This window comes from Ischnura elegans, chromosome 7 (assembly GCF_921293095.1).
Source record: "Ischnura elegans chromosome 7, ioIscEleg1.1, whole genome shotgun sequence".
Lineage (NCBI taxonomy): Eukaryota > Metazoa > Arthropoda > Insecta > Odonata > Coenagrionidae > Ischnura > Ischnura elegans.
In genome coordinates, this window is record NC_060252.1 from 84,410,635 (window position 1) to 84,431,505 (window position 20,871).

Here is a 20,871-nt window from a genome sequence, read left to right on the forward strand (position 1 = left end):
ATACGTCATCCGCAAGATTATCATCATTTCACGAAAGTATTGCATTATTCCATTGCCTCTCGTAACAGTCTGTTCCGCGACGTAAAATTGGGCAGTAGTCATGGCTGTTTTATGTCGAGCCTGCCTTAATTCGACGGCCTCAGTAACTGCCCTACCCCGCCTCCTATCAGGTCTTACCCCCCTCTAGTCAACTCGTCACGAACCTTGGTGCCATTTCAAGCAACTTATTTCTTGATTAGACAGCTGATAAACAAACCAACCCTCTTCGTCAAGATCGCCTTCTTTCTCAGCAGTTACGGAGTTAGTGTAAGAAGACAGTGCGAAGGAGACTACGAAAGAAACATAATAACTCTTCGGATGGCCATTTACGTGAGTACGAGAATGTTTTACTGGCGGTAGAACAATTCATAGGACAAACTTACTTTGAAAAAGTCATGCGATCTATTTTACGATAATGTTCGTAATTATTTTACTGGTTGTATTTGTAGGGTGGGAAGAATCGAAAAAAAAGTAATAGGCATTTGTAAAATCTCGCTATTTGAGGTGTGATTTTTTCGTCAAAATAGCAGTGCATTTAAAGGACGTAAAAATCGGTCGCTAAGTGATCTCCATGACAGTGTTGTAAGCATTAAAATTATTATTTAAATGAGATAATTTGCTGCACTTTTAAGTGGGTGGTTGAGTTGTACGTTAAGATTCAATCGGATTGCTGTTTTTGTGTTGCTTATCACTTTCCATATATTTACGGTTTCGGTAGTTCCACATAGTACATTAATAACTTAATGGTAAAGATCAACTCATCCGCATTTGCATGTGTTTTCGTAATGTTTTTTCAATGAAATAATGGTAATAGCTTAAGGGCATTGGCGTGGTAGCGGTGGGAAACTCAGGGAGTTCTCAATTCCTCTTCCTATCGAAATTCAGGAGAGAATGATCATATGCGAAATCCCTCATTATGAACCCCTCCTACCCGGACATTATATGTGTATGGCAGGAGCAGTCGTTGTACATCGTTGTTTAGGGGGTTCATTAACTTCCATACCGCGACTTGGTGGTGTGCAATACCTGTTAGTGATATTACGTATGAAGCCTGATATACGCTGACGAGTGACTTTGTGGTTTTCATAAATTATTTTAAAACATTGTTCAATGATCTGGTCATGCGAAAATTTTCATTGGTAAGCCACCTAAAAGCAATTGCAATATTTTCAATTTTCCCAGAAATTACATGGGTGGTTCTATCCCCACTATGTTACGACTGCGGCCTAGATTTGAATAACGGTAAAGGTAATATAGTAACTCTCTCACGCATGGCTCACACCAATGCGATGCCTCTTCAAGTGTTTATTCAAGTGTCGAATTACTCTATTTTCTGTTCCAATTCACATAACATTCCAAAAATCATTCAAAATTCTCTGTCCATCTTGATGATTATTTTCTGCCATTTGCGTGAATATTTTCGAGACCGCAACGATTTCAACAAGTTGGGCTAAACGATGAAATTTATAGTGCCGAAGTATTTTTTCTGCTGCTGCTTTCCCGTTGAGCTGCAGCGATGGCTTTTTCTCTCTGGGTTTCCGTCCGGGTTGGGCTCCCCAATTTCTGCCGACGTTTCGATGGACGCGTCTCACTAACAGTATGTCGGAAGTCCGAGAAAAATTCATGGCATATCAATTGCTATTCCCGTAAATACTGGGGGGCGGAAATGTTTCTCTAGGGCATGGAATTAACTGCAGGGGAATGGTGTGGCCAATTTTCTTCAATAAAAACCTTCGGTTTGCATAAATGTAACTTATTTCCTACTAACTTTCATCTGTTGAGGCGTTAGACCTATTTACCACTCACAATAAATCTCCAGCTATTTTCCACACGTTGATATGACCGGTTAGATCCAACTTCGCATTACCTCTTTTTGGGGTGAATCAGGTGGACTCAACTGGATCTGAACCTCTCTGCTCGAGTAAAGTGCCCATATACCAATACATACCATTCTACCTCCTAACCTTTAAGATCCCACCTCTTGTCCTTGCTTCGGCCTGCACTAACCAACCAGGACAAGAAATGAACTTCTCGGCCTAAGCTAGGATCTTATCTTCGAATAACTCCTATATTTTAAGCTTTGGTTTTTCTTTTGTCTCTAGACAGGTTTGTTTTCCTTGCCTAACTTTTGCAAAGCAGCTATCGGTCTTCTACAACTCCTTACACACCTCTTAGAACTCAATTTCAGTGACATCGCCTTGCCACAGCTCCGTTGCTTATCAGTTGCCAGCCATAGTTAACAGCTTCGATTTATTATGCGAAAAAAATGTGCTCGTACAAAAACTATCACGTAGTGCCCAACATCAGCGCTGATATTCAGTTTTAGTTTTTAAGAGGACGCATACCTCGAGCTCAATCGGTCTTTTTTGTGACGGATTACTAGCTTAAAACTCATGTACCAACTTGGAATTTTCAGGGTGCATAAAAGAGATCTGCAAGGCAGCTGAGATGGGGAAACATCAGGCTGAGACCCTGCAAGGAACCAAACCCGTGGATGCAGTCAGCAGGAAAAGAACGAGAGCTGAAGCATTGAAGGATTCAGTGAGGCATACTGATAAGTACCTACCTGAGACAGTAGTGAATTTGTGTAAAACGTGCAATTTTAAGCATAAAAAAGGAGAATGTCGAGCATTTGGTAAAATTGTGGAATAATTGTGGAAAGCAAAATCATTTTGCAATTGCATGTAAATTTAGAAAATTGTATAATAATACTAAAGTAAAATCAGTTGACTTATCTGCCCCACACGTAATTGTTAAACACGATCTTAATGATTTTGTAATTGAAAGTGTTGTGAACAGTTTAAGAATGAAAGATGATTCGAATGTCTGGTCTGAGACTATTAATTTTAATGGTGTAAACGTCAAATTTAAACTAGATATCGGTGCTCAAGTGAATGTTTTGCCTCACAGAATACTGACAAATTGTAAAAGTGATAATTTGATGAAGGTGGAATTGAAACCCACGTCATAAATATTAGAATCATTTGATGGTCATAAAGTGAAGTCACTTGGAGTGGCAAGTCAAAACACTACGCAGAGGAATTTTCAAATGTTCTGGATTTCTGGATTCCGGATTTGAGGTCCTCAACTGTAATATGCTGGGAAGGTTCATCAAGAATCGCTCTTTTTACTGAAAAGGATGAAAATTAACCGTGAAATCTACCTCTTTATCTAAATGAATACTGTATTCATAATATACAAATTATTTCGTTTTATAAATACCGGTTTAGGCGAATGGCTATGGTCCATTTTTATCCTCATTTGAAAAGGGCCAGATTGGCGCCCATGCGATGCCACTCCACGTGACGTCACAGGGACCTAGTTTCTATACGAGAAGATAGGAGTTATACATCGTCTGAGGCTATAAATGCATGCATGAGGCGCAGAGCTCAGGGAAACATGTCTTAATAATCACTTATTAAAACTGGCTAATGTCGGAAAGTTTTCTTCATTTGATAAGGTATTAATAATCCTTATTTAAGCCAAGCGCTACCAGCCAGCAGGGTACTCAGCTACCCGCTAGCAGCCTGCGTCGTATCAGCGCTCAACTGGCCTCAAGGTCACCTCACAGAGCGGCAGCGGGAACCAGAAATACGTCAGACGGAGAGATTTCCCGGCATTCATACTTACGCGTCGCGTTTTCGCGGGCTTGAAATTTTTCACTTTTCATTTAATCGCGAAAAATAGATATCGTCATTTAAAAATCTAAAAGCGTGTAATACGTACTCCAGGAGTAATAATCTTTCGATTTAGGCAATAAAAAAATAATAGGAAACCACCCTATTTGATGTACTATGGGGGAAAAAGTATCCCAACAGAGTTTGTGCCGCCACCATCGCTTCGCAGGAGAATGGGTTCCCTTTCTAACGGTATATAATCCTTGGAATGAGACGAGGGAAATTCAAATACGGTCTTTTTTCAGCCACCGAGGACGTGGCGGTGAATTTGCCGGCCTCAGACCGAGGTTCGAACGCATTTCGTACTCCTCTCTAGAGTGTTGGCGCATTCGATATCCTTAGGAATTGTGCCTTCCTTTCACCCGCTATATCCCTCTAACCCTCCTTTCCGTTCCTTCTTCGCACCTGCACTGGCACTTGTAATAAAATTCACTAGTCAACAAAAACTTTTTTTTCTGTCCTAGAGATTTTGCTGGGTCATCCTAAAGGTGCTCTTCGTCCTGATTCCAAATCTGGGCTCAGATGTTTCCCATCACGTCTAGTTTCTTTAGTACAACCGAATTAAATAAGGGTTCAAGGATATTTAAGCAATTAAATCGTGATTTTTAAAAAAATGTGAAAAAATGGCACTTTCATAGGATTTTCTCGAATGTTTAGCATCTGGTAAGTCCGTATTAAGTGTCCATCAGTAATATGCTAAGATGTTGCTGAAATTTCCTAGGTACTATTTTTCCAAATGTAAAACATCTTGGTTGAAACGCCCACTGAAAAAGGCAAGGTGTGAGTCGAGAAAATATATTTTTTAAATCATATTGCAGCTCATATTTTGGTACAATTAATTATATTAGCCACCAGATCATGATAATTTTCAGCCATAATATTTCCTAAAGAATGTCCAGATACATTTCTGAATGCCATCCAAGCGCTTTTTCCGTTGACCTTAATTGCTGTTGAATTTCCTAATCCTTCAGCGCTTCCCTAATCTGTGGCTCAATACATATTCCTTCTTTGATCTTTGCCTCACTTAATTGAAGGAATTTTTGTTCCAAATAAGAAAAATCAGCACTATTTTTGTCCAATGCTTTCACAAAATTGAAAAAGTCCTTATTTCATATGCAGAGGTGGAAAAAGAATATTTTTTGGATCGACCAAAGGCTGACAAAGGACATTTTTGGATCCAGGAACGAGTTTTTTTTATGTTTATGACAATTTTTCTTTCAAGTAATAATTCTTTTCTATATTTTTGGTGGTGATTTTTTTCTAAAAGTAACTGCATATTCTCGTAACATTCTTTCATTTCATTTTTATGAGTTAGCAGTATCAATGGGAGCTCATTGCCATTATGTAAGAGATTGGTCTTTAATATAACCTAGGAGGAGTAAATGAACAAACATAATCATCTGTGTTGAATTCAAAATTAAGAGTATCCATAACGGAGAGAACGTCATTGCAAAAATCAAATGGTTTTCTAGAGAAAAAATCAATTCTAATTTGTCATGGCGAGATCGAGACATTAAAAGTTTCGTATGTGGATCCAGCAATTTCCAACCAATCATAGGACCAATCGTGGTCCTAATCTTTCACCCTACTTTTTTGATAAAATTTAAACCGTGCACTTGATCATTTAAATTCTCTTGCACTATAAAATGAGGTCCATAGGATGTACTCGCTCCAAAATTTGGGTCCTCCGAGTTTCCGAATCCTTCCTTATCACGTTCTTGATTATTTTCTGAATCTTCGCTAAGACTAACATACTCCATTGGTTCCGGCTCTTGTACATTTTCGAGTGAGGGAACATTAGTATCGCTGATTCAAAGTTGTCTGGATATTTTACTGTGAGTTTTGACTTCAGTGTAATTAGTTTCATTTTTTCAACAAAAATAACAGTCTGAAGAAGGATCCGCCAAATCATGGGAATGGTAAATTCCTTATGATATTTTCCCTTAGTCCAACAAGTAAAAAGCCCTACACTGGTGCCTCACAACCCATGGGGAGCCCATCCTTTATCTTGGCCACCCAACAGGCAGTCAAAAAAAAGCTTATGTCTGAAAAAGGGAGTAATTTTCCACCTTTGAGCCTTAAAAGTAATTTCACCGTATTCATAACAAAAGTCATCTGGATGGTTCACGCACTATCTAGGCTTGAATAAAGCTAAGCCACTTCTCAGCGATTACATTATAATAAGCTGTAATTTCCTGCGATCAACAAAATTCTCAAACTATTCTGAAACAACTCGGTTGAAACCAATTTGATTCCAATGTGCAGCACTCTTTTATATTTTGAATTCATAAGTTAGCAGCAAGATTATTCCATGCAAGCTAAATTTTAATGCGCCATTGTGGGTACTTTGAAGCACTGAATTTTTAATCAAGAGAAACTCACGATTCTGCCAAAAATATAGGGGGTAGGATGTGCTGCGTAAGTTCAGTCCTGCTGGACTACAGTCTGCGCCAGAGAGAGGCTCACGGGCGCCGCGCCGATTACATTACAGCTACAGCTGCATCTACATAATAACCTGCGAGCCACGTCTAGGGTGTTTAACAGGGGAGCACGCATTAGGAAACGCCGACGACCAGAGACCGGAAGTCTTAGCCCCTGAATGTTTGTCCAACCATACATGCGTCGGCAGTGGATTTGCGCAAATAAAGAATTTTCACGGGCACAAAAAAGCGTCAATAGCAATTGTAGTCACAGCGGATGCAGTACCGCGCGTGTGTCAACAAACACCCACGTCAATCTTAGCGATGATACGACGTTTTTTCTTAAAAGACCGTAAATACTGAGTATTGAGAATCGGATACCTTTTATTCGTCCGGTCTTTTTCGGAGTGATCCGAAATTATTATGCTCGTTCTAGAGGTCATTTTATAAATATTTATTGGCGCAAATCATCATGGGACACGTGACACATGGGTGATACCTGGGTGATACCTGGGTGAGACATGTGTGATACTAACATCCGTGAGGAATGATGTCTTCCGATTTCCCCTCTTTGGTGGGTCCACGGTAGCTCACAATGCTATATAAGTAGAGGCCCACAGCATTTCCAAGTCACTTTCACCAGGACAGCGGAATTGAGAAGACCAGACGCATCTGATCCAGAATCATCCCATACGATATATTCGGTAAGTTTTAGTATTTAAACTCAATGAATACGCCAATGCTTGCAGTATCTTTCACCTGATAGACTCATTATACTGTTACTGTAAATATTTAAATACGAAATAATGAATAAACGGCCTAAATGTTTGCTTCACATTGGTGGCATCTGGAAATTTTCATATCAATGCGTTACATTATGCTTCATTGCGTTGGATTTATTACCACTTTGGGTGCTAAGGGCGTAATATTACGCCACGTAAAATCCTTCGATTTTTGGTACTTAAGTAATTTTACGCCATCCGTCTCTTGAAAAATCGTAGCCTGTCATTTTTCAACCTAGTGGTGCTAACCTCTAAATAAACAAATGAAAAAAAACGATAGAAAAATGAATTTTTTTGTGAAATCATTAAGATTTTTGCTACAGGCGTCATATTACTTCATCCGTCTTTAAAAAAATCGTAGTTTGCTATTTTTTAACAAAATGGCACTAGCCTCTAAATAACTAAATGAAAAAAAGGAAAATTCATTCATTAAACGGATACCAAACACCTATTTCCCGCATCAACGGTTAGTTCTTAATAAATAACACAAAATTATTGGAAGCGGCCAGTACTCAGAGAAAGATCTACAGTACTAAGGTCAGTACGGTAAGTATTGAAAAACAATTTTATTTAAATATTTTTATTTAATATTAGTTATACACTTTTATTTTCGAGATCTTAGATCGCAATTTTGCACTATTTCTCGAGGAAAAATATTGTGATATTTGCCAGTACGACCCTGTACCCCACATGAGATGGGGTGAAAATCGCCTTGACCCACTGCCCCCCTAAATGCCACCCGTAATTAATAGATAACCCCAAATGCGTGTACAAAGTACCACCTATCACCTATTTTAGTCCTTTTTAACTAGGTAAAAAAAACTGATTACTACACCTTTCCGTTAGGCAAAACATCTTTCTTCGTTAATGATTTCTATTGGTCATGAAATGGCAAAGAGATTCTCTTTTTATGTTCTTTATGTTACACTGAATGATATTTATTTTTAATTGCTCAAGCAATATAAGCCATTAGCGTAGCCTTCGAATCTCTAACGGCATCAATTCTAATTTATTTCTGATAATTTGTGTATCGCTTTCTTTACGGATTTAGCAGTATTTTTTTTAACTGCGCGGATTTTCTTTGTATTCTATTAATTTAACGTACACAGTATTTCTGCGCTGAATCTTATATACTCGTTACATATTAAGGGTATGGCATTTCGTATGCGGAGTAGTACCTCTCTCTTGCTATGTCATCCACAAATATTTCCAAGAAAGCTTGACGAATCCAGGGGCGGTCTGGGTAGATTGGGAGCCCTTGAGAAGGGCTTATGGTGGGGCACTCCTTACTCCTTACCGGGGAATTCGGTAGTGCTCTTCGGAAAATTTTAGGAAACTGCATGCACGAAAAAGATTTTTTCTCGATTCACTCTTTTAAAAATAAGACAAAAGTTAATGAAAATTAGATTTTCGCATTAAAACATACTGTGAAAAGTGATAATTTCTGGTGTAAAGCTTGTAAATTTTAAAGTGTAGTAAAGTTCTCTCATATATTTAGAAAATACTTTCCTGGACGCTGCACTGAAAATTAAAAAAAGGCTCAAAAATAACCTAACAGTTAACCTTTTCCCAAAATCATTAGGTTCTCTAATACCTTCATTTATTTTCACATAATATTTTAACGCTATTCTGTAAAGAAAGCTACCTATGAAATCGTAAAATTTTATAATTGCAATAATCTTAGGTTCAAGTAATTACTTATAACGCGGCATTTTTCAGATGACTCTTAAACGCATCAGAATCAGCTCTTAAAAAGGAAAACTTTACGATCTTTCTTGAACATTTCAGTGGAATTTAGAGAAACCTTTGCAGTTACTACCCTATGGTCACTTATTCCTTCGGCGGTTCTCACGTTTATTACATGATGAGGTACACTTGTCGCTAATAAATCAAGAATACTGTCTCTTCTGCTGGGTGCGGATGCTATTTGAAACAATGAATTTTATGTAAAAATGTGTAATGACGCCTCGCAAATCAATTAATCTCCCCCACCAGGAATGAAGCTATACGTCTCCTAATCCTTAGAAGGTGCGTTGAAATCTTCACCAAAAATCTAGTTTCTTTCAGGATACTTGGATGCTATGCTGTTTATTTGGGTTTCAAAATCTAACATTGACGTTAAATCTGTGTTTGGTGCTCTTTAGAACTAGCTACTACAACCATATTTCTAGATTTAAGATATTTAATTGAACACCACACAGATTAAACGCTGGTCTCAGTTATGGTTTCCGCTCATCTGACGATTGAATTATTTACAGCTATAAATACTCCGCCTCCAGTTCGATTAATTCTATCTTTTCGATGAACAATGAACGATTTTGGGAAGATTTTACCATCTAAATCTTCATCTGTTAGTCAACTATATGTTCCCATAATAACATTTTACTTCTTCCTATAAATTAAATGGTAGAATTCGGGAAATTAATTCCTTAAACTACGGCCATTAATTAATGCCAGGGTTATTACTTTGAAACTAGTATTATTGCGATTCGGGACTGTTTTTGATTCGCTCTTGTCGATTAGACTATGTTTAGGCTCTATATCCCTACTTCATGGTTCTGCAGATTTTATTGTCTCACCATACTTTAACCTTGACTGCCTTTGATATTATGATTCAACTGATGTTTCTCATGCTTAAAGTTATAACCTGTATTATTGTAAATTGGTAATGCTCATTATGACTGGGTGATTTTTCTTTCTTTCACTCTATTCTCATTTCTTGAAGAACTTTTACCTGTGAGAACATCTGAATTTACCCTTTTATTTACCAACTCTCCATTATATCTGCACCCTTCCCTACTATCTACTCTAAAAAAAGACCTTCAGGGCTCAATATGCTACACGGCGAAAAATACGTTTAAGTTCACTCAAAAACGTCCCAGAACTAAATCTATGGTGACCACTGATACCTAAACAATTATCACTTTAAAAGGTATTAGTGCGTCAATTGCGACTGAAAATTTTCTCATTCATATGGACATGATTGCTACAAATTTAATTGACGACACACAATTTTTCTAGGTAAATTCCATAAATCGTAAAACAAAACTAACATTTTATTTTTCCCAAGCCAATGGAAAAAAAACATTTATTTTCTGCAGTTTGATACCCCACTTTCTTTCCAATTTATTTGAAAACCAATATTTTTAAATCAAAACAATGCATGACATTTCGCTTACTTGTGACAATATGTAAGGATCAAATAGATATCTAAATTAATGTGAACAAAAATAATGGAGGAAAAAAGGACGAAAAATATACTCCAATGAATTCACACTTCACTTGGGACAAAATCTCTCCTGTTATAAAATTCGAAATTTCAGCAGCACTTCGATGTCAGTATCAACATCTGCGTTTGTACACCTCGGTCCTAATCGGTCACTTCTCAGATGGAAATCAGGTGGAGGTCTTCTCCGATTGTTTAATACCTCATTACCCTCCCTGTTGCGTTTCTCCGAGTAGTACACGGTACTTCAATTTTTATTCATCCTTCGCTATGTTTCCGCTACTGTTAAGCCTGCCTCCAACAAGCTGACTACTTTTCCTCCTTTCGCCTGCTGACAAAGGCATCTTAAATCAAGATAGGAACATATCCTTCCCGATCGCAAGAAAAACGCGTTCTGGCAATGTGCTCGTCAGTCCTTCCGGAAAAGCTAAAATTCCTTCAAAATCAACTGCATTCAAATACGTGGGTAGAGATTTTTGCCGTATCGTTGAGATAGGCGAAGGAAAATTCAGGGGAGCGTTCCCATTGTGCGCACATGATTCCGTCGAATGCGTCTCAATTCTACGGAGTTCATCGCGAATCATGTCCTGGGTTGCGGGGGACTCAGTAGTCGGTCGCGTATTTGGACGACGGAGATAGGAAATGGTTTGCCATGTTTGAATTTCCCTCACAGACCAAAGAATAACAACCCACTGGAAAGGAAACCCACTATTCCGCGGAGCGATAGTGGCGGCACAAACTTTGTTGGGATACTTTTTCCCCCATAGTACATGTCTATATTCCTAATTAAACTACGAGAGACGACCTTTTGCCGTTGGCATAGCAGCAATTTGCGAAGTTCGGGCGCTCGCGGTCAGGACAGTTAGGTTAGTGGTAATGTGCAGAATATAGACGAATTCGATGAATGCTGCTTTGGGCGCTTTGCGGAAAACGGGCGTCCTGACCTACCGAGGCAGTCAAATGTGCGGAGCATGGATGATCCACCCTCGAGACCCTACGTGCTACACTTCCTTAGACGAAGATCATGAAACTCGAGAAATAGACCATCCATACAATAGAACTTTTGCACTAGGGGCGCAGACAGGAATTAAGTCTGGGGGGTTTAGACGAAACTAATACTGGGGAGCCTGGGGGGTATGGCATACCCGCCAGGGTAAGCGTAAGGGTAAGTAAGTAAATAAAATGGTAATTTTGTTCAGTTGTCGGGGAAGGTTTACTCCAAATCCCCCCCACCTACTTGTCACAATTTTGAATCTGCCTGCACTGGTTAAGAGTGAATATTCCATGAAGTTTTCGCTTATTATATGGATCTTAACGTTCTTCTTCCCCCGACAATTGATGAATAAGAAATCATTTAGGAATCACTTAAATTCTTTGAGAAAAGAGTAACAATATTCCTTGTTAAATGTTTTGTGGGAACGGAGGAAGCAACTGATGGTGTAACTATGGCTAATAATTTTTCCAAACACTTTTCAAATTCATTCTTCTTCCTTCATGTTTTTTTTTCAAACCGCTACCCATTTCCTTTTCGAATTCCTCATATTCATTTATCTTACTTATAAGGTTCTGTATGTTCAATCCAGTACATCAATTGATTAAATTCTACGCCAATTGAAATTTTGGCATTATGTATTATTCATTACAATGTGACTTATAATGAGAGATAATTCACTATAGTGAGACCCCATTTGGATAATGAATCCACTGGATATATAGGACCCTTATTATGATGTAGGTACATGTAAATATATAAAGATGGTCTAACAAAAATTTTTAATATAGGCTTAAGCTTGAATATTAGACAGCATTTCTGATGAACTTGATAAACATAACCATTTACACATCTCATTTATGAGTTGATTTTCTTGCACAATATAATGGCAAAATTGCCTTTCCAGAACATTTAAGTTTAATACAATTCAGAGTACCGTTATACTCCTTCGAGAAACCAGCATGACCTTTTTGTAAATTTTTAACCTCTGGTTGGAGCTGAAAGCATGTGTTTACCCGCGAGAACCTTTTTAACCAATGTCCTCCAAAAATGCCCCGTGCCCGGTTTGGGGGATAACCCCTCCCCCCAAACCTCTGAGAAATTTTTAATCTTAATCCATTTTACTTAATTGGATTGATATTACTAATAGAATAATTTAAGGATTGATATAAAATCCCCCAGAAAGCCGTAAAACTCACCATTTATCTTAAATTTCTGCAATTTATTAACCTCGCACCTACCGCTTATCTTGGTGGGTATTCCATACCCCCTCACACCCCGGTATTAGTTGTACCTAACCCCCCCCCCCCCCCCCCCCCAGCCTTAATTCCTACCTGCGCTCCTGCTCCGTACCACTAGAAAGAAGAGTCTCTTGAGGCTCAGTGCAGCAGCCATGCTAAGACGAAAACTCCGCCGTCTCGAAAGGGTTAAGTAGATATTCTTTTTATTTTGTAATATCATTTAATAACACCTGTGACTCAGTTATTACATACACAAAAGCCCTTTGTCAAAAAATATTCTACGAATATCCCAAAATGCCCACACATCCCCTTAGCCCACCCCCTCTCTCCCCTAGTCTATCCATCAATGCCGGGAAATGCCTCCACCCGAAATTTGAAAATTTCCAAGTGGCATTGAATGGCTAACATTGATGGATCTCCAAAAATCTTGTTTAAAACACGATTTATGATCTTTAGAAGCAATTGAACTCTTGAATGTGGAACATTGTTTTGGTCCCTAACCCAGTTGATTTTCGGACTTAAGTTTTTGGTACCTTCTTTGAATTACTGTTATACAAATTGTATACGCTATACACAAATTGTATACATTGTATACAAATTGTATATGCTGTATACAGCATGTGACTTAATGCAGTTTATACAATTTGTATACTTTGTATACAAGTTGTATACAACCTGTATAAGTTGTATAAAATTTTATACGGTTTTATACAATTTTTTCATAGGGGTAGCAGTACTGCCAGTGAATCACGGAACGCGCCCTGCCATCGCTTCGCAACTGTGAGGATGAATGCGACTACAGCGGTCATCGCTTTGGCTATTATAGCCAGCGCTTCGAGTGAGTACCTAAAAAGTCACGTTTACTTGTAGATAGATGTGGAGACATTGAGAGCACCCATAACTCACTCTTTATCGGTCGTGTTTTGTGTATTTTTTGTGTATTAGAGCGACGGATTTCTCTCGTAACCCATTTCCGTAAGCTCCGCTCCTATATTGTCGTCTTTAAGTTATCTTTCGAAAATATTTTAATGGCGCTCAGGGCTGGGCAGTATTCTAAATATAAGTATTTTAAAATGCGTATTTGAAATACATTTGTAATTTTTACTTGATATTTCATATACACGACCTGAATGCATCTTGTATTTTGTACTTCAAATGAGGATTTTTGGTATTTTTCTATTATAAAATTTAAAACACGAAGAAGAATTATATAAAACACGAAGTGCTCCGACCATAAGTAACGAAATGGTCGAAAGTTAAAACAAAACACACATTATAACGGCAAAAAAATAACTTTCGACTATTTCGTTATTTATGATCGGAGCACTTCGTGTTTTATATCATTCTTCTTAGCTTTTTTAGTACTTTAAAAATATGCTATTTAGATTCATAATATTATGAGAAAGTAAAAAAAGTTAATAATTCTATTAGAGATGCTAGTTGCCTTCGTCGGGGGGAGGATAGGGACGGGCGAACGGACCCGCCATCTACCTGTGTCGTTCCTGTACAGTTTTTTTGTCGGTCCTTTCCTACCCTCCTTTGCTCGCGGCTCTGGTACTTCGCGGACCCGTGCGCCAACTTACGGTGTACACAGTATAAACTAATTTTAACACTTTTCATAATCGAAAAAATAATTTGTTAAATAAATATTTGGTAAATTCATGATTTTTCTATATTTTGTTTCCTTTTATGAAGGAAAATAATTGTGCTATTATATTTCGGGGGGGTGTCCGGACCCCGCGTATCCCCCCTGGCTACGCCACTGGGTGCAACACTATGGCAGGCAACAGTGCAACAACGATAGGCGACAAGGCTGCGACGGGTACCGCAGCAGAGTCAACCTGGCTGTGGAACAGGCAGGCTGGCCCTGCTTGTCTACATTATTCGTATCAGTGGCGTAACTATGGGGGGGGGGTGAGGGAATAGATCCCCCCCGAAAAGCCTCAGATAAATAACAAAAAATATTTAAGGCTATTGTCTAATTTTTACACATAACAACTGCATCTGCTTTAAGTTCAATCTTTAAAATCCAAAGTGATGTAAAATGTATTTCCAGGCATGTCATTTTTCAAAACTTTTACCAGATTTTGCCCGTCGGGGAGGGGGTCGCCAACTCAGGCCATCCCATCCCCCCCAAGGCATATTCCTAGTAACCCCACTTATTCATCTCAATCTTTTATCAACATTATTCGTCTTACTCTTTATCAAGGCTGCTTACCGCGCGAGGGGCGACAGCTACTTGACGGGAGAATCATTGGTGGGGAGGATGCAGCCCCTGAAGAGTTCCCTTACCAGGTAAGGAATAAGATCAAGGGCACACCTAGGATCAAAACTTGGGGGAGGGTGGAAAACCATGGTTGTTCAAGTTATAGGTAAGATTTAAGCATAGAAAAGGTGAATGAAATCAACAATTTAAGAAAATTGTAACAGCTCCTTATTAGTTTTTAAAATTATTTGGTTGAAAAAATATTATTTTCCTTAAAAACATATGCAATTTTGCTTCTAGGGGGGGAAGCTGCCCCCTCCTGGGTACGCCCACGACTAAGATCACCATTATCATCACTGGTCAACGATCCTAAGATTGGTTTTACGTAGCTCTACACTCAATTCTACTATTAGCTATGATCCGTTTAAAATATTTTTATGACCGGCATTGTCGTGCAATTTCGAAAGGTTTTTAGTTTTGGTTTTATTGACTAGTTTTGGTTTTATGGCCAAAAGTGGAAACCATCCACAGAGCCAGTGGCACATCGAGGGGGGTTCCGACCCCTGCCCCTCCCCTGGAAATATAAAGACACAATAACTTCTTGAGAACTTGAGAAGTTTTTTCCGATTGTAAAAAGTGTTTAAATTAGTTTAAAACACTACTTAGTTCCCTGATTTTCAAGCGTGGAGTCCTGCCGTTTATTTAATTTAATTGATTTAAATCTGCATGTTTAAACCATATTTTCTTCATTTATTTGACCTCGAGTCCAATTTCTCCTGTTCCATCTTTCAGCTCTCCTTGAGAATAGGCGGACGTCACAAGTGTGGTGCATCCATCTTGAACGAATACTGGGCCGTGACTGCCGCACACTGCCTTCACAGGTGAGTATCAACGAGAAACAGAAACACGTATCCAATGGCCGTGACGTAAGTATGACGTCATTGGTGGAAAATAATACTGTGTTGGTTTGCTGGAACGGAAGGATTCGCAGCAGTGACCATGGGCGTACCCAGCGGGGGTCAGCTGCCCCCCCACCCCCCAATAAGAAAAAATCGCGAGTCTTTAAGGAAAATTAGGACTGGATTCAAATGAAAGTTTTCAACAATTTTTGCATTTTCTTTAACTCATGTAAAGTGATATTAGTATAAAACATATTACAAAAACAATTTTTTTTCCAGCAAATAATTTTTAAAACTAAAGTGCTTTTTTCTAAAAATTAAATAAAAATTTCTTAAAATGCTGGTTCCATTCACCTTTCCCATGCTAAAATATTACAACTTGAACGGCCATGGCTTACACTCCCCTAGTTTTGATCCTGGGTACGCCCATTGACAATGACCAACCCAAGATTCTCAACCGGAAATCGCTGTCAGGCACTAATCTCACGTGAGATTGGTCAAAATTCGTATTTTAAGTATAAACACGTTAATATATGCTTCATTTAGTTGCGTTGCATTCATAGCGTTGGATTTATTTTAAAAAAACAACAGCTTTTGCTATTTTTATGTAAGATCAGTTAAGGCTAGTATTTAAGATAACTAAGATCATAGTCTATAATCACATTTTACGCTGATTCTTGCGGAAAAAAATTACGTCACACTTGCCCCCTCTCCCCAACGTGAGATGGAGTGAGAATCGGCTGAACCCCCTCCCCTAAACGACTCACGTAATCAATGGATGCCGCCTAAACCGTTGTGAAGTCGGGAACTGTTCAGCGTTTCGCCCAATCTTCGTTATTTACGCAGCGAAAATTTTTCGGCTCCAGCCACGCGTAGAAAGATCAGTTCGCCACCATCACAATTGTTATGCAGTGTTGCATGTTGCAGGATAACTACACTTTCCGTGCAATTGCCTAGGTTTTTCAACATACGAACAAGGTCTCGGAACGCGTCTTGTTCGTATATTGAGAACTAGCTGTACCTGCCTTCTATACCCTTTTTCTTGACTATTGGCGGCTGGACAGGAGAGAGCTAGTAGTCAATAAAATATTCAAGCCTTGCTCCTTTAGAGAAACATGCTCCATATATCAGTGGCGCAGTGATGGGTATTTTTGGGGGATAATCCCCCCCCCCAGAACTCAGTGAAATTTTTAAATTTAATACATTTTACTTAATTGAATAAATTTTACTGATAGAATAGTGTAAGAATAATATATTCCCCAGAAAGCCGTTAAACTTACCATTTTGAGCTATTTATCTTAAAAATTTCTGGGGGAGGGCACCCACACCTCCCTTATTGCATATCCCCCAATATTAGTTTCTCCTAAATCCCCCCCAAGCCTTAATTCCTAGCTCCGCACCTGCTATATATAGGATCTGATGAATTGTTTCCTTACTTCTATGCTTGTACTCTCAGGTGTATGGAGATTCTTCTTTTTGTAGAAAGCCCTCTTTGCCTGCACTATTCTACTGATAATTTATATCTTTCTGCTTCCTTTGTTGGTAACTCGGCTTCTTAGATCCGATGGATCCTTCCATCTGGTGGATAACTACAACATGGAGCTCATGGCTGGTTCTCTTAACGTTAATAAGGGGGACATCTATGATGTAACTTATTTCACTGTACACCCCTATTATGATCCAGCTGCCAAAGACTGGGACTGGGATGTGGCTGTACTCAAGGTAATTTTTTGTTCTTCTATAGCTATATGGGTATGGGATAAAATATTAAAATTTGTTACTATAAGACCACTAATTTTTTGTTTATTTTGCTTTTTGTTAGCTGTATTTGCATATTTAATAATAGTGTTTTAGTACACATAGACGAATCTAGGGGCGAGGGGGGGCATGTGCTCACCTCCCTGACCCTTAGAAAATATGCAAGATTTTTAATACGGTCCCATTATCATTGCGTTCATTTTGTATTACGAGGTATACTTGTGCCCCCCCGGAAGAAAATCCTGGATACAGCCTTCCTTTCCCCCCACCCCCCAGAAAGAAATCCTGGATCCACCCCTGTTAGTACAAACTGCTATTTTTTACTTTAAAACGTATGCTGACGAATTTTTAAAAATAATTTCCTGAATATTTTTTAAAACTTTAATCTTTAAGTATAAAGATTTTCAAAATTTAAATAATTTTGTGGTGATTATTTTGGATATTGCATTAATTTGTATTTAATTGCATTTTATTAATGTATATTTTATTGTATTAGGGTATTAGTTTAAATTCGTACAAAAGCGTTTCTGAGTTGATTTGGTGGAAGTTCAAAGATCACAAATGATAATTTCCACATTTTTAAATTCAACACTCAACAACCGACCATGATTTAAACATGTAGCGTCATTTTCACTTTGAAATGATTCAATGTGTTGAAGCCATTGGAGGTTGTTGAGTTTTGGAGTTAAAAAGTGTGGAAATTACCATTTATGTTCTTTCATCATGAGTTAATTTATGTTGATGTAATTTTGAATATTTTATAAATTTATGAATAATTTTTTCATTATATCAACACAATTTTTTTTTTACCATTTTTAGTTGCTCAAAAAATGTATGTATTTTTTTCTCAAGGGGTACAGTCTCAGAGCAATTAATAAATCTCATTTGATTTCATATTGCAGGTCTCAACACCTTTTGTCTTCAGTTGTAGAGTGTCTCCCATTGCATTGCCTGCAGAAGGAGAGGAGCTGGATGCTGGGACAATGGTGGTGATAAGTGGATGGGGTTACTTATCGGTATGTGAACAAGTGCAGTCTGGTCAGGTTCGCTGGAGGGTGATCACTGAGGGCCCCCTCAACACTCCCATCTTTCATGAAGCATATACAAAAAAGTTAATTAAAAAAACACTCAGATTACTTGAACTGAAGGTTTTCTTTTTGCTATTATAAAATTCAACATTTTTATCGGTTGGTTTATTTATAACATACTCAGCGTAAAAATGTCATATAAAAAAAAATAAAATTAAGGTGTCAGAAGAATCAATGGCGTAGCAAGGGGGGAGGGTCTGGGGGGTCCGGACCCTCCTCCAAAATACAAAAAAAGCAATTATTTTCTCTCATAAAAAAACAAAATATTGAAAAATCATAATTTTACAAAATATTTCTTTAACAAATAAAGTTTTTTGGAAAGTGAAAAATGTTAAAATTAGTTTAAAACCATTACTTAGTGCACTATTTTTCAAAAATTTCCCCCCCTCACCTGAATGAAATTCCTGGCTACGCCTCTGAGAAGAACAAAGGTAATCGTGATGCTATTTTGAAATGGTTATTCGAATAGATTATTTTTGAGGTTTTCTTAGATTTCAGTGCAGTTTCAGGGAACAAATTCACTAAATAGATAATAGAAACATAATTCATTGCTAAACTTTATAAGTTCTCACTTTTAAAAATATTTTTTCTTACAAATTTGCTATTTTTTATTGACTTTTTATTTAGTTTTTATGAGTCAGAATAGCATCAAAAATTCTCCACTCCCCACTCACCCCAGACCACCCCTGAATCTGAATATTTCTAAGTTTCAGTGTACACTGTACAGTGCTCTGAGAAATCCATACTTACATGTACTTCTGAGTTCCTATCCTATGTAGGTACCCATAATTATAATAACTATTTCTGTTCCATGGCAAGCCACCATAGAAAAATTAAATAGGTTTCCATGATTAGTTTAAAGTTTGATTAAAAAATTTCAATATATATTTCAAGCATTAGTATTTTCAATGGTTGTTCGCTATTTGAACCCATGAATGCCAAATTTCAATTTGTATTTTTAGCAAAAAAATATTTTAACAAAGTCAAGATTTTAAAACTTTAGATGAAGGTAAATTTTCATGAGGGTCGGTGCCATTACAAGTTTGAAAATGATAACTTTAGTTTTCAACAATTCTTCAATGTTGGTTCATAGATGCTCTCTTAAAATAATGATGAACAATTCCATTTCCTCAGGAAAAAGGCCCTATCGCTAAATTCCTTCAGAAGATTACAGTCCCTGTATATGACCAAAATAAGTGTGCTCTGGCTTACCATGGGATTACAGATCAAATGTTCTGTGCTGGAGTGAAGAAAGGAGGCAGGAATGCTTGTCACGTAAATTGCATTTACATACTTTATATCTTCTATTGTAATAAATGATATATTTATTTCATGGGCGTAAGCCTTAATAACATATCAATACCTCCACTGCACAAAAGCTCAGCAATTGCCTACCGAATCAAATCCGCTCATCTAGGTGCCCAATAATAATACCGTAGCAGAGAATTGGAGGTGAGCGTTTATGCTCCGGCTGCTGCCAGCTGAGAGCATTCGTATTGTTGGGCTCCTAGATGAGCGGATTTGTTTCAGTGGGCGATCATTGAGCATTTTTGCAGTGAAGGAATTGATATTACAAATAAAATGCATTGCACCATCATCCAATGTACAACAATAGATGTCATTAACACCCTGTGCTGAAATGACAAGTCTAGCTCATCGTGAACTTCTGATACTAAATTGTGCATTTCATACTAGTGCCTCATAGTGAATGCAAACATAGGTAAATATGTATGTATTGATTAATTACATAATTTATATATTGATTTTATGCACCCACCCTGAGAAACAAGTTGTATTTTCCTTGAGCAGGGCTCTTGGTGGGGGTTTACTGAATAAAAAATTGTTTGGAAGTTTCAGACTTTTAATCTATTTTTGTAGTCATACACATTATCAGTGTATGCACAATAGTATTTTAATGCTTTTGTCAATATGGGTGCTGTTGTAGAGGCCATATATGCATCTTAAATTCAGAATTCATATTTCTCTTAATTTTCTCTTTGACAAATGAAGTTTTTCATGGTCATTATTATCCTTACCATAATAATCTAATTAGATTGGTCTGGTCCAATTAATAAGCATTCACCCTTTCTGATTTGAACTTGAAAAATTGTATGAAATGTCAGCATTGAAGCTTTTGGAAGCGCATAAACATGTAGGCACTAAGATATTTACTAATTACAATAAATCTTACTCATAGAGATTTTAAATGATTTTTGGTGAATGGATAAATCAAATTCTCTCACAGGGTGATAGTGGTGGTCCTGTGGTCTACAATGATAAGCTGTACGGCATTGTATCCTGGGGGATAGGTTGCAGAGAAAGAGGATACTCAGGAGTTTACACCAAAGTATCGTCAATGAAGGCATTCATAGCCAAGGAAACTTGCTTGAAGCAGTGTTGGAGAGTATAAGCTGATTAACCTACATACATGTATGACCATTAGCTATATTTTGTAAATTTGCATGTTCTGAAAACTTTTGTTTTCAATAAATCATTCAAATAGGGTGGTTTCCTATTTTTTTAATTGCCTAAATCGAAAGATTA

At 37.7% G+C, this 20,871-nt stretch overlaps 1 protein-coding gene across 1 annotated transcript; it reads left to right on the plus strand.

The window, feature by feature from the left end:
• Nucleotides 1-6,736: 6,736 nt before the first annotated feature.
• LOC124162596 (trypsin-like) lies at nt 6,737-20,831 on the plus strand. The gene is made up of 8 exons (XM_046539185.1): nt 6,737-6,840; nt 13,102-13,214; nt 14,586-14,671; nt 15,375-15,463; nt 17,041-17,203; nt 18,142-18,255; nt 19,462-19,602; nt 20,573-20,831. Exons 2-8 carry the CDS (start codon nt 13,163-13,165, stop codon nt 20,735-20,737), a joined length of 810 nt encoding a protein of 269 aa, XP_046395141.1. The 5' UTR covers nt 6,737-6,840; nt 13,102-13,162; the 3' UTR covers nt 20,738-20,831.
• The last annotated feature ends 40 nt before the right edge of the window (nt 20,832-20,871 follow it).

Bases quoted from the DNA above. Each gene is read 5' to 3' on its own strand.
- LOC124162596 (XM_046539185.1), top strand. From the start codon at position 13,163: ATGAATGCGACTACAGCGGTCATCGCTTTGGCTATTATAGCCAGCGCT. The intron at 13,215-14,585 runs GTGAGTACCTAA...CTCTTTATCAAG, and splicing joins TATTATAGCCAGCGCTTCGA to GCTGCTTACCGCGCGAGGGG. The intron at 14,672-15,374 runs GTAAGGAATAAG...TCCATCTTTCAG, and splicing joins CTGAAGAGTTCCCTTACCAG to CTCTCCTTGAGAATAGGCGG.